At 45.5% G+C, this 13,433-nt stretch overlaps 1 protein-coding gene across 1 annotated transcript; it reads left to right on the plus strand.

Moving 5' to 3' along the window:
* Positions 1–7,719: 7,719 nt before the first annotated feature.
* Positions 7,720–8,298, plus strand: LOC120850367 (inducible metalloproteinase inhibitor protein-like). The gene is made up of 2 exons (XM_040222845.1): positions 7,720–7,823; positions 8,049–8,298. Exons 1-2 carry the CDS (start codon positions 7,720–7,722, stop codon positions 8,296–8,298), a joined length of 354 nt encoding a protein of 117 aa, XP_040078779.1.
* Positions 8,299–13,433: the final 5,135 nt, after the last annotated feature.

Here is a 13,433-nt window from a genome sequence, read left to right on the forward strand (position 1 = left end):
AATCATTAAAACTAAATAAATTGATTTGTAGTATTTGCCACAGTCTTTGTTACAACTCTTAAGCACAATCACCCCCCGAGCAACCGGAACGCACACAAGAGTAGCAATGAGGATGTGTTCGGGACAACGTTACTAAAACACTCAGTTCGGAAACTCCCATAGAGACAGGTTTCAAAAAGTGGCCCCAATCCGTCTCCGAGCACCGAGCTAATGACGAACACAACGCCACCATTTCTCCCGCAGCGGCCACTCGAGGAACTGCACGTGACTTCTATTTCGGCTTTAAGCACAGATACAGCGGTAGAGGTTACAGGGTGCCACCCCCGTCTCCCCGGCGGACGCGCCGCGTTCAGCTACCGAAGTTAAAATGCACCTAGGGCGGGACGTGCTACCTGAAAGGCCCGCTGAGGCATGGTTGTATAAAAACAATATTAATTGTGCCGCAAAACCCTGCAAACTAAAGATTTTAAAAATATAACGCGCCCCTCTTTTTGTACTAAACTCCAATAAATTTCATACAAAAAGAGACTTTTCCGTTTGTTTTTACGCAAAAACAGGCTTTCAAAAAGCTCAAGGTGGCCGCAGTACAGACAAATGATACAGAGTGGCGCTGTTGTCGCATTTAGCTCGGTCTCGGTGGACGCCAGCGGCCCAGGTTTAGACGGCGAGTTTCCCAACTGAGTGTTTTAGTAACGTTGGTTCGGGATTAACACCGTTTCGAGAGCGGAGATCTAGACAGCGCAAGAGTGCCGTGGTGATTTCTTATGAAGCATTTATGTCATATTTTAATTATGCTTACGCGCCCAAGAATTTAACGCAGCGGAAGGATTACCACGGGACGCACGCTCACGAGGATGTTGACGAGAAGCGTGGAACGAGCTCAGTCCTTCCACAGTCCTTTTGGAGCGTGCATTTAGCACCATCAAGGTTGCCGGTATTAGCAGGCTACTAATGTGAGCTCGTTCTGAGCATACGCTCTAGACAGCCCCCACAAATATGGCGTCCAGTGAATACTCCTTATAGGGAGTATTCAATGGACGCCATATTTGAGGGCGATGTTTAGAGCGCATGCTCGGAACGAGCTCACGTTAATAGGCTGCTAAAACCGGCAATCTTGGTGATGCGGAATGCGCGTTGCAAAAGAACTGTCTAAGCACGCCGTCAGCACGCGCTCAGCAGTCGCGCACACAGCTATGGCCGCCAGTGAATACTCACTATAGCGTGGTCCGCTTTCGGGTGGATTTCACCCCAGGGCAGTTATCCTCCCATCGGCGAGATAAAATCATATTACTATCTCTTTTCTAATTATGACTATTGGCCGCGTAGGTTCGCAAAAGCGTCGGTTTGGTCGGCTTTCCAGGATTAGACAGACTGAAATTAATCCTGCTTTCATTGACGGAAATAAGAGTAATGTCAGATTGTCACTATGGACGGTGATGTTTAATGAACGCGATTACTCCAAGCTTCCATCGTACACAATCAAACTAGTCACCGTCGTTTCGAACACGCACCATTGAATCTGTCGTTCACAACTGATAATCCTGACGCTGACGTCAAGGGTATAAAAACTCTAAAAGGACGCCCATGAACGCGCCTGCACACTATACTTCGTCTCACCTTAGCATGGTCTGTTGTTAGCCGCGCAAGCTAAAAGCGCGAGCTAGTTACTTTGGATCATTTGGATGTAGCCTCGGTGGTAAGAATGGAAATCCACTCGCAATGCTCACATGTCAGAACTTTTTCACGGCGGCCGATCGCACTCCGTGCGACACTATTTGTATTTTAGACAATTTGTTGTTTATAAACTACTTTATAGATGATCAAAGATGTTTGCATCAAGAAAATCTCGTTTTTACGACGGTTATCCGCGCGCGTCGCCTTCATATCGGCGGTATCCCGAGGCGCCCGGCCGGTCGCCTCCTTCGGTGACGTCACTGGGGGAGGGGAAGCGCGCTTCATCTCTCTTCGTGACCCAGAACGTTCAGCGTCAAGGCTTTGTATCCGGGTGGTGCTGAAGGGAATCACGTGCAGCGTTGCAAAGAGACTATGGTGTCACGTAACCTGTTTACGTACAAAACCCTGCCTTAGACCGCACCACCCACCCTATAAAGCTACCGCATTTAAACGCGTTTGCAAAAATGACCGAAGATGCCTTCTTCTTTTGTCGAGACAATATGACTATGTTTACGTGAGTGCGACCGGAGTTGATTGATTCGAAAGGTGGCCAATCACGCGCACCCAATCCCTCTTTTTTTTCAGCGGAGCTATTAAGGGCTAGTTTCGCCTAGAGTCACTAAATAAAGCTACGCTTTCAGAGTACCGAAACTCCCAAACTACGCGCCTGACGCTCGTCAGGCGCCGCCATTTTGGGTCCACGCGCAGATGGAGGAGCGCCTGTAGCTAAGCCAAGCCGAGCTGCAGCCGTCGCCTGCGCCAGCTGCCGTAGCCGCAGCTGTGGCAGCGAATCAAGGTCGTGTTGTTCGTATCTCGGCATAAGAAGGAAAAAGTGCGCGCTGAGCGACGGACTTTAGCGTGCGCGCGCAGTAAACAGTAAAACAGCAGCTGGCAGCGGATGGTTGGACTCACGATGGCGGCATTGAAAAAATGCGATGATGATGATAGCGACTCGCGTGACTGCCGCTGTCCAATGATGCTGCAGCGAACCAGAATATTGTTGAATAGAGCGACTGCATTGTCGACAAAGTGCCAAAGAAATGGAATGCGGTACTCTGAAAGCGTAGCTTATTTAGTGACTCTAGTTTCCCTAGGATCGTGTCCCCCGCAAAGAAATGAAGACACCGAACTCTGGACACCTACCGGCATCTATGAGCGACGGCGGCAAGCCACGTATCTGGTTCCCGCCGTCGCTCATAGATGGCGGCAGCCTTCCCACTCTGCCTTGCCGACTGGCGGCCGGCCATCACTTTCCATTGTACAGCTCCGCTGGTCTTCCTTCTTCACCAGAATGGAATTCAGGTTGAAAGTTTTTCTTTTTTTCCTACCCAATCATTCTCGTGAAACCTGAATCCTATTCGCTACCAGAGGTTTCCCCAGGAATTCAAATTAGGGGGATGTCTAAATTTTTAGGGGGGGGGGGCATTGAGAATAAAGGAGTTGTTGCGACATAAAGGGGTGCCTTCAGAAAAACAAGGGGGGGGGGGGGGGTAGGGAAATCACTCGTCGCTACAGTCGCATCCGTGCGAACATAGCCTGTATGACAATTAGAGTAAGATACCGCTAGTGTGTGTCACTGATTGGGTTGATAAAAATATATATATATATATATATATATTATATGCATTTCTTGTGGCCGAGCTGCACGCATGAAGGAATATCTGGAAGCGTTGGACGGGATTGCTGAACAATCAAAAGTTTAGAGAGACTTCATATCTTTTTTGTTTATGCCATTTATAATTATATCGTTGCTGAAATGTTTCTATATCTTTTAGCACGTGGCGAGTTTATTTCTGAAAATCTTGCAGCTCGGTATAATTGTTGGACCATGCGAAACTGCGCAGAAGCGCAGAACCTTTTTTTGATATTTTGTGTGTCAAGGTCTGGGTGGAAAACAGTACCAAGCTGCACATGTGTGCTCTTGTGCTCTTCAACTGCGAAGTTTCCGACAATAAAAAAGAAATAGAAAGAAAATATGTACATTGGTTTCCTCGCTTAGCCGGATATTAGGGTCTTTTGAGCTGTACACGAGAGCACCCGCCATATGACCCACATAGAACAATTTTCTATACAATCAACGTATAAATACAAAAAAAAAAGGAAAACTAGCAGCACACGTGAAAGTCCAGTCCACTGTTCTCTGTCCTTTTGCTGGCAATACGTGTACCATTGTGTACCTGACGTTTCCTACTATTATGAATGCCGGTCGTGATGCCACGGTTTACCAGAGAAGGCTTGATTCAACAGGAAATAATAATTAAAAAAAATATTCGCGCTGATTCGTGAAGCATCGTAATATTTGGTTTTGCATCGTAAAGCATAGTGTCATTTTTTTTTTCATGAAAATGGAGAGAAAATGTTCATGTAACCTTTAAAAAACTATTTGTGTAAGTCTGGGTGTTCCGCTGATAAAAGTCGCCAGTCTAGATACGCTTTAGCCAGGTATAGGCCATGGCACTTCATCTGATGACCCTTTTGCGTCGTTCTTTATGCTGCTCATAGTGAATTCTCTTCCTCCTTTGGCATAATGTTGATAATGTTGAGGTAAACAAGAAGGGTCTTGTCCAGTGCGCTGTTTGGGTGTCTGTAAAATTGCAAGGAGACATCCTAAAGCCGAAGTCCCAGTGCTCATATTTCATACCCGCGGACATGATGAGCTTTTAGCATAATGTTGCGGTAAACAAGAAGGGTCTTGTCAAGTGCGCTGTTTGGGTGAGTGCTCACACATCATACCCGCGGACATGATGACAAGATTACCTGCGGACACACCTCAAGCATAATCGGAGCATATTTGCTTTCGTAAGCATGCATGCTTCAAACATATTTTGCAGACAGTTTTTCCATGACCAGTCTGATAACACCGTCATATAAGAAACAAACACGCCAACAGTTTGAGGCTATAAAGCATAAAAAAATTAAGTAAACTTTAAAAGACAAAAAAAAAAAAGAAGAAGAAAAGAACGACGTAGTTAACCGAACGTAAACAGGTAGTCAGAAGGCTGCGCAAACTCGCGTTTACAATCTGCAAAAATCTTTAAAAAAAAAAAAAGAAATGACACGCAGCTTGTGCGTATGGTAACACATTTCCAGAAGTTCCCGCTCTCGTTTTTTGTAGTTTCTTTTTTAGTTTCCCAATTTCACAACGCTGTGAAACGCTGTCATGCAAGGAGGAAAAGAAAACCAGACACGCTGGATTTTGTTGAATTGCAATACTCTCTCTAGAAAAGAAAAACGCGTACTTGGAAATCACGCTGTTTCTGTAGCATATATAATACCAGACTGACCATACAGCTTATTCTTACGGGCTTTGGTATGAACATGCTTGCTGCAGTTTCGTTCATCCTTGTGGGTGTTGTCTGCGTCAAGTGTCATGGAGGTAAGTACACAGACGATTATCTAAACTTGAATCCTATTCTAGGTCCTCATTCAATGAGATTTCAGTGTTAGATTATAAAAGTCCCGACGAATGAATCACGACGCGAAAGAGCTTGGATATAATAGGCCTTGCGCATTTTAAGCTGTCGGTACATGAGCCATACACGTAATAATTAAGCTGATAGAACTCACCCAAATTTTCGAAAAGAATGTTCGGGCAGAATTTCATAATTTTCCGATAACTGCATGACCGCGGAGAAAAGATTAGATTTGTCCTTCAAACCGTCTCTACGTGTCTTCAAATAATTGAAAGGTTCCATACGTCTGTTTACACAACATGATTTTTTTATTAGTGGGAAAAGTGCGGTTGTTTCATGAAGTGCGCAGTCGATTTGCCCAACTAACCTGACTTGCCACCTTATTGTGTAGGTTACATAAACTTTCCTTCGCCTTTCTGAGCTTTTCGTTAAATAAATTAAGGTTAAACGTAACCAATCATGTATGTACCCTTTGCACTTCAACAAGCCTGGCAGTGCAGCAGATGGACGTTTTAGAAAAGCTTTCCCACATAGCCATAATCGCGCGAGAGAAAATTTTTTGAAAAATCTTCACACGAGGAACACATCTCGCCGAGCAAAAAGAAAAAAAAATCGAATGACCTTGGCACCGACAGCTTTTGTGTAGTAGGAACCATAGAGTTATTGTAATGTACGCTAGAGGTTCAAGTGGCGCTAGTGTGCTGACGCAAATTGAAGCAGACAGCAACCAGTCGAAAAGTGACTTCCGGTAATGCACTTCTATGGGAAAAAGTGAGTGCATTTTCTCCCTGCGCTCGATCATAAAAGAAAATATCACAAATAATTCGTAAGTAGCTTGGAATAGTTCTCAGTCAGGCCGACGAAAGAATTGGCCAGTTACGGCGTTTTTCTTTCAAATTCGTTGCAATAAAAACGGTGCTAAAACGGCTTCGTACGTGTATTTACGTGCACTGTCGGACAATCTTAGCGCGAACACGACGTCGGCGCTTTTCAGCATGAGGGATATAAGTGCCAAACGAACGAAGGACATCTGGAAAGCCAAGAGGGACTGCAAGAACTACGCAGTAACACTGGATCAGTAACTACCAGTGCATGTACGATGAAAATAAATTCAAGGTCACGTAGTATATTCCGACTTTAAATAAGTAAGTACCGCTTTATTATTTCTGCCCTGAGCTAAGCTGCTTGTTCTACGTTCAAAATATCACCCGCACGCTCGAAATCTTTGAGAACAAGTGCCCAATAAAAGCTGCCCGGCAGAGAAAACAATACGAAGAGACAACTTTCATAGCCCACGGACTTTATTCTCTACGTTTTGAATGTTTTCATCCGCTCATGCACGACGGGGTCATTTTCATATAGTGAGAGAACCGGCATATTAGCAATATATAAGCATCACCGGAATTCTGGCGAGTCTTGAACACACTCTATATATATTCCTTTCGATTGTAATTTTGCTTGGAATCGTCGCTTGTTTTTACACACCTGCTGCGGAACACACGTTTGGAGTTGAAATGTAGCGAAGATAAACATCGTTCACTGATGAAGAAAAATGCGCTAACTAAAGCAATTACACTTTTACAATGTTAATCAAGGTACGTACTATTCGGTACGACGCAAATAACCAAAGTGTTCCGTGTTATTTCTCGGCGAAGAGACAAAATACACGCGCGTGATCCCATAGGAATGCACAGGAGCAGCGCAAAAGTAGACTGGTTGCTGTCTGCTTCAACTTGCGTCACGGAAGTCGCGTAGACACTAGCGCCAGTTGAACCTCTAGCGTATATTACAATAACTCTATGGTAGGAACGCATGGATCCGATTTGATGAAGCCGATCAAGGAACCCAAAAGTGCATCATCGCGGCGCTCATAATCTTTGCGCGTTTGCTTTTTTTCATTGCGTGATTGGTTTTGTTCTGCTTTTTCCCCTTGCGTGATTGGCTTAGCAGGTGATGGATAGCAGACGCACAAAGAAGACGACGCGCCGTGAGGATCCTAGCGTATAAAGGCTGCAGTCGGACTTTCCTTTTAGAGCGCAGCTTTTAGATGCCCGTTTCCGGCATGAGCGGCGTCGCCGTCGGCGTAACCGCGCGGTGCATTATGGGATATTTCCCATAATGCACCCCGCGGGGAGGAGGAGGAGGACCAGGAGAAGGGGGAGGAGACGGGGAGGAGGGGGAGATGAACAAGAGGGGGAGGAGGAGGCGGAGGGGAGGAGGAGGGAGGAGGAGAATGAGGGTGAGGAGGAAGAAGAGGGAGGAGGGGATGAGAAGTATCAGGGAGGATAAGGAGGTGAGGAGGAGGGAGGAGGGGTACACCCTCCCCTCAGTACCCTTCCCACCTCCTCCTCAAGAGCTGCGCTCTAAATCGGCGTTACAGGGTGTTGTAAACGTCTTTCGCTTTTTGGCTGTCTGGTCAGCTGACATCGCCTGCTCTGCAAACGAAGAGATCGGCGATCCGTGCAGAAACCCGGACGAGCCGTGCCCGATCACTCGAGCCGACTCGGGTCCGGCGAGCAACGGCTCCTGTAGCGGCTGCGTCTGCAAACGAGGCTTTCTCCGCACCATTCTCGGCGAATGCGTGACTCCGGAACAGTGCGGCCGGTTTAAGGACAAAGAGTTCGAGGTGTTCATGTCTTGCGGTACGGCTTGTCCCCTGGTATGCAATCAGACCTACACCGAAGGTTGCACGCTGCAGTGCGTGGCCAGCTGTTTCTGTCTTCCTGGATACATCAGGTACGATAATCTTTTCATTACAAGATCCGCGCTCCCCTAAAAAAAAGAAAAAAAGGAAATTGCAGTGTTCCATTGTCGTATACGCAGGATGTCGCTTCAGTGTGGACGCTGACGTCCACTGGTTTCGAAACCTTCTTTGTTCAGCCGCGCTCTCACGGCTAATACAATGCAAAAAGTACAGCTAGCAAGGTCTAAGGCATGTCTCTTTCTTATATGATGTTGCAGGTCATCCAAGGACGGTCGTTGCGTACCCCTCGAGGAGTGTCCGCCGACGTGCAAGGATGACGTCACCATGATCTACACAACTTGTCGGTCGGCGTGCCCCCCTACGTGCAACGAAGAGTCCGTCGGTTGCCCCGAGGTGTGCGAAGGGGACGGCTGCGTCTGCAGAGAGAAATACCTCCGCATCTCTTCGGGGAACAAGACATGCGTAGCTAAGGAAGACTGCCCCACTCCTAACTATAGTTCAAAGTGAAGTTTCACTCCGCGCCACCAGTCCGAGCAGGCAGAAGTGCAAGATAACCACATATCTTTTAGAATACCTTCTACTCCGCTCCTTTGCTTTACACAGAGCGCCTACAGCGCCAAATCCGCCCTAACAACGTAAACAACCCGCGTCCGAAAAAAAAAAAAATGCCTGCGCATAACTATGTTTACGCTGTCGCGCTTTTGTGCTGCGTTGAGGGGGAGAGGGTTAACTCACCCCAAGCGTCGAGACGTCGGTGTCTTACTGCGTCTATTTTAGGTGTCGGCCAGGAATCGACATTTATCGGGGATTGTGTTGAAGAAAACAGGACACGTGTAAGCATGGTATTCCCCAACCCTCGGGGAGCATCGCATGGATTAAAAATTTAAAAAACCGCTCCAGAATCGAGACAGAAGGAAACGAAAGAAGGAATTCGGTTTCGGATTTCAAAGAAGAAGCCTCGCAGGCATTGCAGTCCTAATTGTGTTCGGGGGGAAATTGAAATAAAGCTCTAGGCAAACTTTTGTGAAGATATTCGCAACTTTCACGGCCCATAGGGGGCACGCTCTGGTTCGTCGTAGAACAGCAGTATGCAAGGTTCGGTCTGCAACGCTCAAGGAATTCTAATTTTGTGAAATGTGTGCGATATGAGAGCATTCCTTCATACTTCCACGTGAGGAAGGTGTAAGTTAGCACTTTCATTCTTCTCACAACGCGGTGCCACCATGGCTGAAAGTGGCGAATTGGTTTCCTTATTTAAAAACAGCCCGAATTCGGGGTTCTGCGGTTTTCTTCGATCGCGATCAAAGCGGCACACACGCACACACACACAGACACACGCGCACGCACGCGCACAGGCACGCACACACAGAAAGACAGACAGACAGAACCCTACCTACGCGGTACTATACGTAGGTAAGCACTCGACAAAACAGCAGAGCGACGACACAGCACAGCCCATAGTCACGCACAGCCTTAACACATCACTCTGACAATATAGTGTGTTGTGTGAATAAAATGCATCTCTCAAAGCAGTTTTGGCGTATTATTCGATGGAACGATTAACGTACTATTATAGGATTGCTATTATTCACAATGCCTGTAGCCAAGTATTGGGGTATGGCTGGTAACAACTGCCTCATAATTGTCATTTTAGGACGTCTCGAACACGTAACCAGTTTAGTAACGGCGTGCGCAGTGCCGTATATACAAAATGGGCATGCTGAGCTCCGGGCAAACATATTTGAGGTCCAAACGTAAGAGTTTAGTGCTGTAGTTTTGGATTTGTATCGCACTTTATGGAAAGGTTACTTCATCAGTATTGTTTGCTTTTACGCGCGGTGTTACTAATATTGTTTGTTATCAAATAGCCATCACTTTATAACGTACTTAAATATTTCTTAATACTCACTGACCACCAAAAAGGGTCAAAGGTTTCGGCCCCCAGAAAATGAGTGCATAAGTAACCTCTATCAGGCCGGCTGGGCGGCCGTTAAAAGATCGCCGAAGGAAAACCCTCTCCAAAACTGTCTGATGCGGAGACAAACTCGACATGTCACGTGACGTGACATCACGTTTCGTGTCCAACGCCACCATATTTCATAACATTGCACCGTTACCTCACGTAGTGGTGTCAACATCCCGATGCCACGGGACGTAGCGTGGCCTGAAAACACGTCACGTGGTCACGTGACCTGTAGTGGTACTATAGCCACGTGACCAGGTCACTCCTGGTGTCATCGACCACGTGAAACACAGTTGCGTGCAGCTAAATTTAGTTGGTTACTGTACGGTAGAGCGGCGGCGAGTCGACATGAATTCGTTGAAACACATATTAGACAAATAAATGAATGATTGAACGCATTTCTCTGTACGATCACTAACAGTACGAGCAGTACGAGAACAGCAGAAAGGACTTTCAGTTTTCCCGCCACCAGCGCGAGCTTTTTATCTTCGATATTTTTTTTTTAGACTAGAGTTCTAATCAGAAGCTTCTCTGTTACTGAGGTACTGAATTTTTTTTTAACGGTGTGTAATATAAAGAAAAATGTAGCGAATGTATTGGTGTCCTGGACAAGTTCTTACCGCTAGCTTTTACCGTACAAAATATGCGTATAAAACAGCAATAATTTGCCATTTTCGTTAACCGGCGTTTCTTTTTTTTTTTGGTCGCCATTAGTGTTGATTTGAAGCAGGTAATCGAAAACAAAAAGAATGCAATTCGACCTCTGGGTGCACTTGTTCGTTTACGACACTTCCGCCAGACGAGAAGGGTCAATGGAATGACTCCCCTTGCATTTCCTGTCTGCTTTTTTCTCTTTTCTTTTTTTTTTTTAACCGGCTTTTGAGCTTTGTACAGTTATTTCCTGTCCCGTGGGAAAAGTCGCTACACGTTTTATCTTTTCTTCTTCCGGCATCAAACGCGAGCGGAGAGCTTTTATTATTTTGTTTTCTTTAGATTGTTTGGTGTGACAAAGGGCTTGATTTTTTTTTTTTTTTTCAATGGTCACCTAATTAGGTACGCACTTCTTACCATCCAAGATTGCTGATTGCTATACCTCTAACTAACCCAAGAATGTAATATAAAACAAGATAATGAGTAAAAAAAAACCTATATTGGTCCCGTGATATCTGGAAACAAAATAACTATAGTCACCGTCAACATGAAAAACGAAAGGTGTGGCTAGAGTCAAACATTACTTACCTCTACGCAGTCGAAGGAGAATGCGCCCTTAGCCAATAAATAAAACGAAAAAAAAAAGTGTAAACATAATAAAAAAAGAAAAAAAAATATTGACAGCGACTTTAATTTTAGAAGTTCTATAATGCCTTACAAGCAGCGTTCGAGGAGCGTTCGTTTAAATTTGTTCAGAAGTCATTCCACAATCGTTTCGGGAAGTAAGAAAAGAAAACTCGATTTTCTTGAATTTACTCGTTAAATGTAGCAAGAAAATTGAATTTGTGCAAAGGTGACGTGTCATCACTTTGCTCGCTAAATTTAGCGGGAAACTCTATCGGTGTAATAGGTCGCGTGACAACTATTTTCCCGCTAAAGTAAGCGGAGAAACTTAATTCGTGTATGAGTCACGTGACGTCAATTTCCCCGCTATATTTAGCGGGAAATGCACGAAAGGACGGACGGACAAAATATGGGATTCGGGCTTCCGTTAAAAGGGACTTCATGCTTTTAATAAGCCACTCCCTCTGTTTCAGAAACTGTCGGTAATTAGATGCAAATATTATACTTTGTTACCTGCGCCCCAAATGAAAATGGCGTATCGACGTGATTATATTAAATTGATTAGTGATTCAGTCGATGAAAAGTAAAAAGGTTCGGCGGCACATGTGCCTAAAATGTTTGTATTATTCTGCCAAAGAAAACAGTGGGTTCGTTTTCTTGACGTCACTGCCTTAACAACATACTTTTTTATATAATGTGGAGTCTGTCGCGACAGCATCTGGCAGTATATACAGCTCCCCACAAATGTAGACTCCACGCAGAAATTTTCTTAATTTACCGATACTTCAGTTTCGACGGTAAAGTCGTCCCGCCGGTATCCATATTTGTACGCCGTATCTTGAGCATCCAGCGCTCATATTACGACGTTCAACGGACGCACTTCCCGATCGACTAGGCTTAGATAAGTTTTTTTTTTGTCGAGTGTTTTCCCTCGGGCGACGTGAAAAGTGCCATGGACATCGCCATCGAAGTGGTCCCGCGGCATGAAATATGGGTGTTATACTTCGTTCGCAGACGAGCGACAACTTCGCTGGAGCTCTGCGCGTGTGGAGCATGAGGCGTCACGAGCCGCCTTGTGCACTGCTGCCTGCTTCCTGCGTCTTACCCCGTGCCCACGGGTCGACGAGCCATCTGCCGGCGCCGCTGGAAACCATAGTGAAAGAGAGAAAGAGAGAGAGTGAAAAGCGAACTTTATCGACACGTCGATAAAGTTCGCCTTTCACTTTTTTTCACTTTATTAAGAAAATACGTAACTTTGTACCAAAATATTGATTGGGTAGTCTGCTAAAACCATTATGAATTGGCAGGCAAAAAAAAGAAAAAATTAAGGAGTTTTAGTGTTGTTTTCTTTTAAACTGAAACGGAGTGTTGTATTTTTACTGGACCTTCTCCTTGTACGGTGCCAGATCACGCGGGTACATGTGTTTTGGCATACAATGGGCTCGTACCCGCACCTAGTGCCACTAAATAAGCTACGCTTCAGAGTAACGGCACTTGGCCATATTGTGTCTTAAAATCATGGCTGCCAGTTATCTGAAGCTTTATCTGAAATCACAGGAAATGGTTTTCCGCCCTCCACAAATGTTTAAACCGTTCGCGACAGAGCAAAGCAATTTTTACATGACCTTCCTAACACCGCATCTAATGCTGAGGAAGTCGCACTTTTGAATCATGACGATCGGCCGTTGCGTCTGTTCTGCATACGAGCCAAAATGGCGGCGCCCACAACAATGTCGGGGAACGGAGTGTCGATACTCTAAGCGCAGCTTATTTTAGTGGCTCTACCCGCACCCTCCTGCATCGGTAAACTCGGTGTACATCGCCGTATTCAATTTACGAGTGCCGGGCAATGCACCGGAAGTACATTGCCCCGCACTTTTCTCCGCCGCGCTACACTAGAGCAAATAAATGAGCTGCGCTTTCAGTATCGGCACTCCGTTTCCCGACATTGTTGTGGGCGCCGCCATTTTGGATCGTATGCCGAGCAGACACAATTGCCGATAATCATGATTAAAAGTGCGACTTGCTCAGCATGTCATTCGGTGTTAGGGAGCTCATCCAATATTGCTTTGCTTTGTCGCGAACTGTTGAAACATAAATGGAGGGCGGAAAAGCGTTTCCTGTGATTTCAGATAACAATGATATTAAGCCATAATATGGCCAAGTGTTGTTACTCTGAAGCGTAGCTTATTTAGCGGCACTACGCCACACCTTTCTGGACCGGTGCAGACTCGTGCAGGTGAATTGATTGGAGCTACTAGGCTCCTTCGATATGAAATAGTAAATTGAAACAATACGATCTAAACATTTTCGTCAGTGAAATATTTTTAATTTGCTTCTTTCGAGCGGCGGTGTTAGCACACCTGGCATGCGGAAGCAACTTTTGCGCATTTAATTCTAGCGT

The sequence above is a fragment of the Ixodes scapularis genome, unplaced genomic scaffold (assembly GCF_016920785.2).
Source record: "Ixodes scapularis isolate PalLabHiFi unplaced genomic scaffold, ASM1692078v2 PGA_scaffold4__175_contigs__length_147842914, whole genome shotgun sequence".
Classification (NCBI taxonomy): Eukaryota; Metazoa; Arthropoda; class Arachnida; order Ixodida; family Ixodidae; genus Ixodes; species Ixodes scapularis.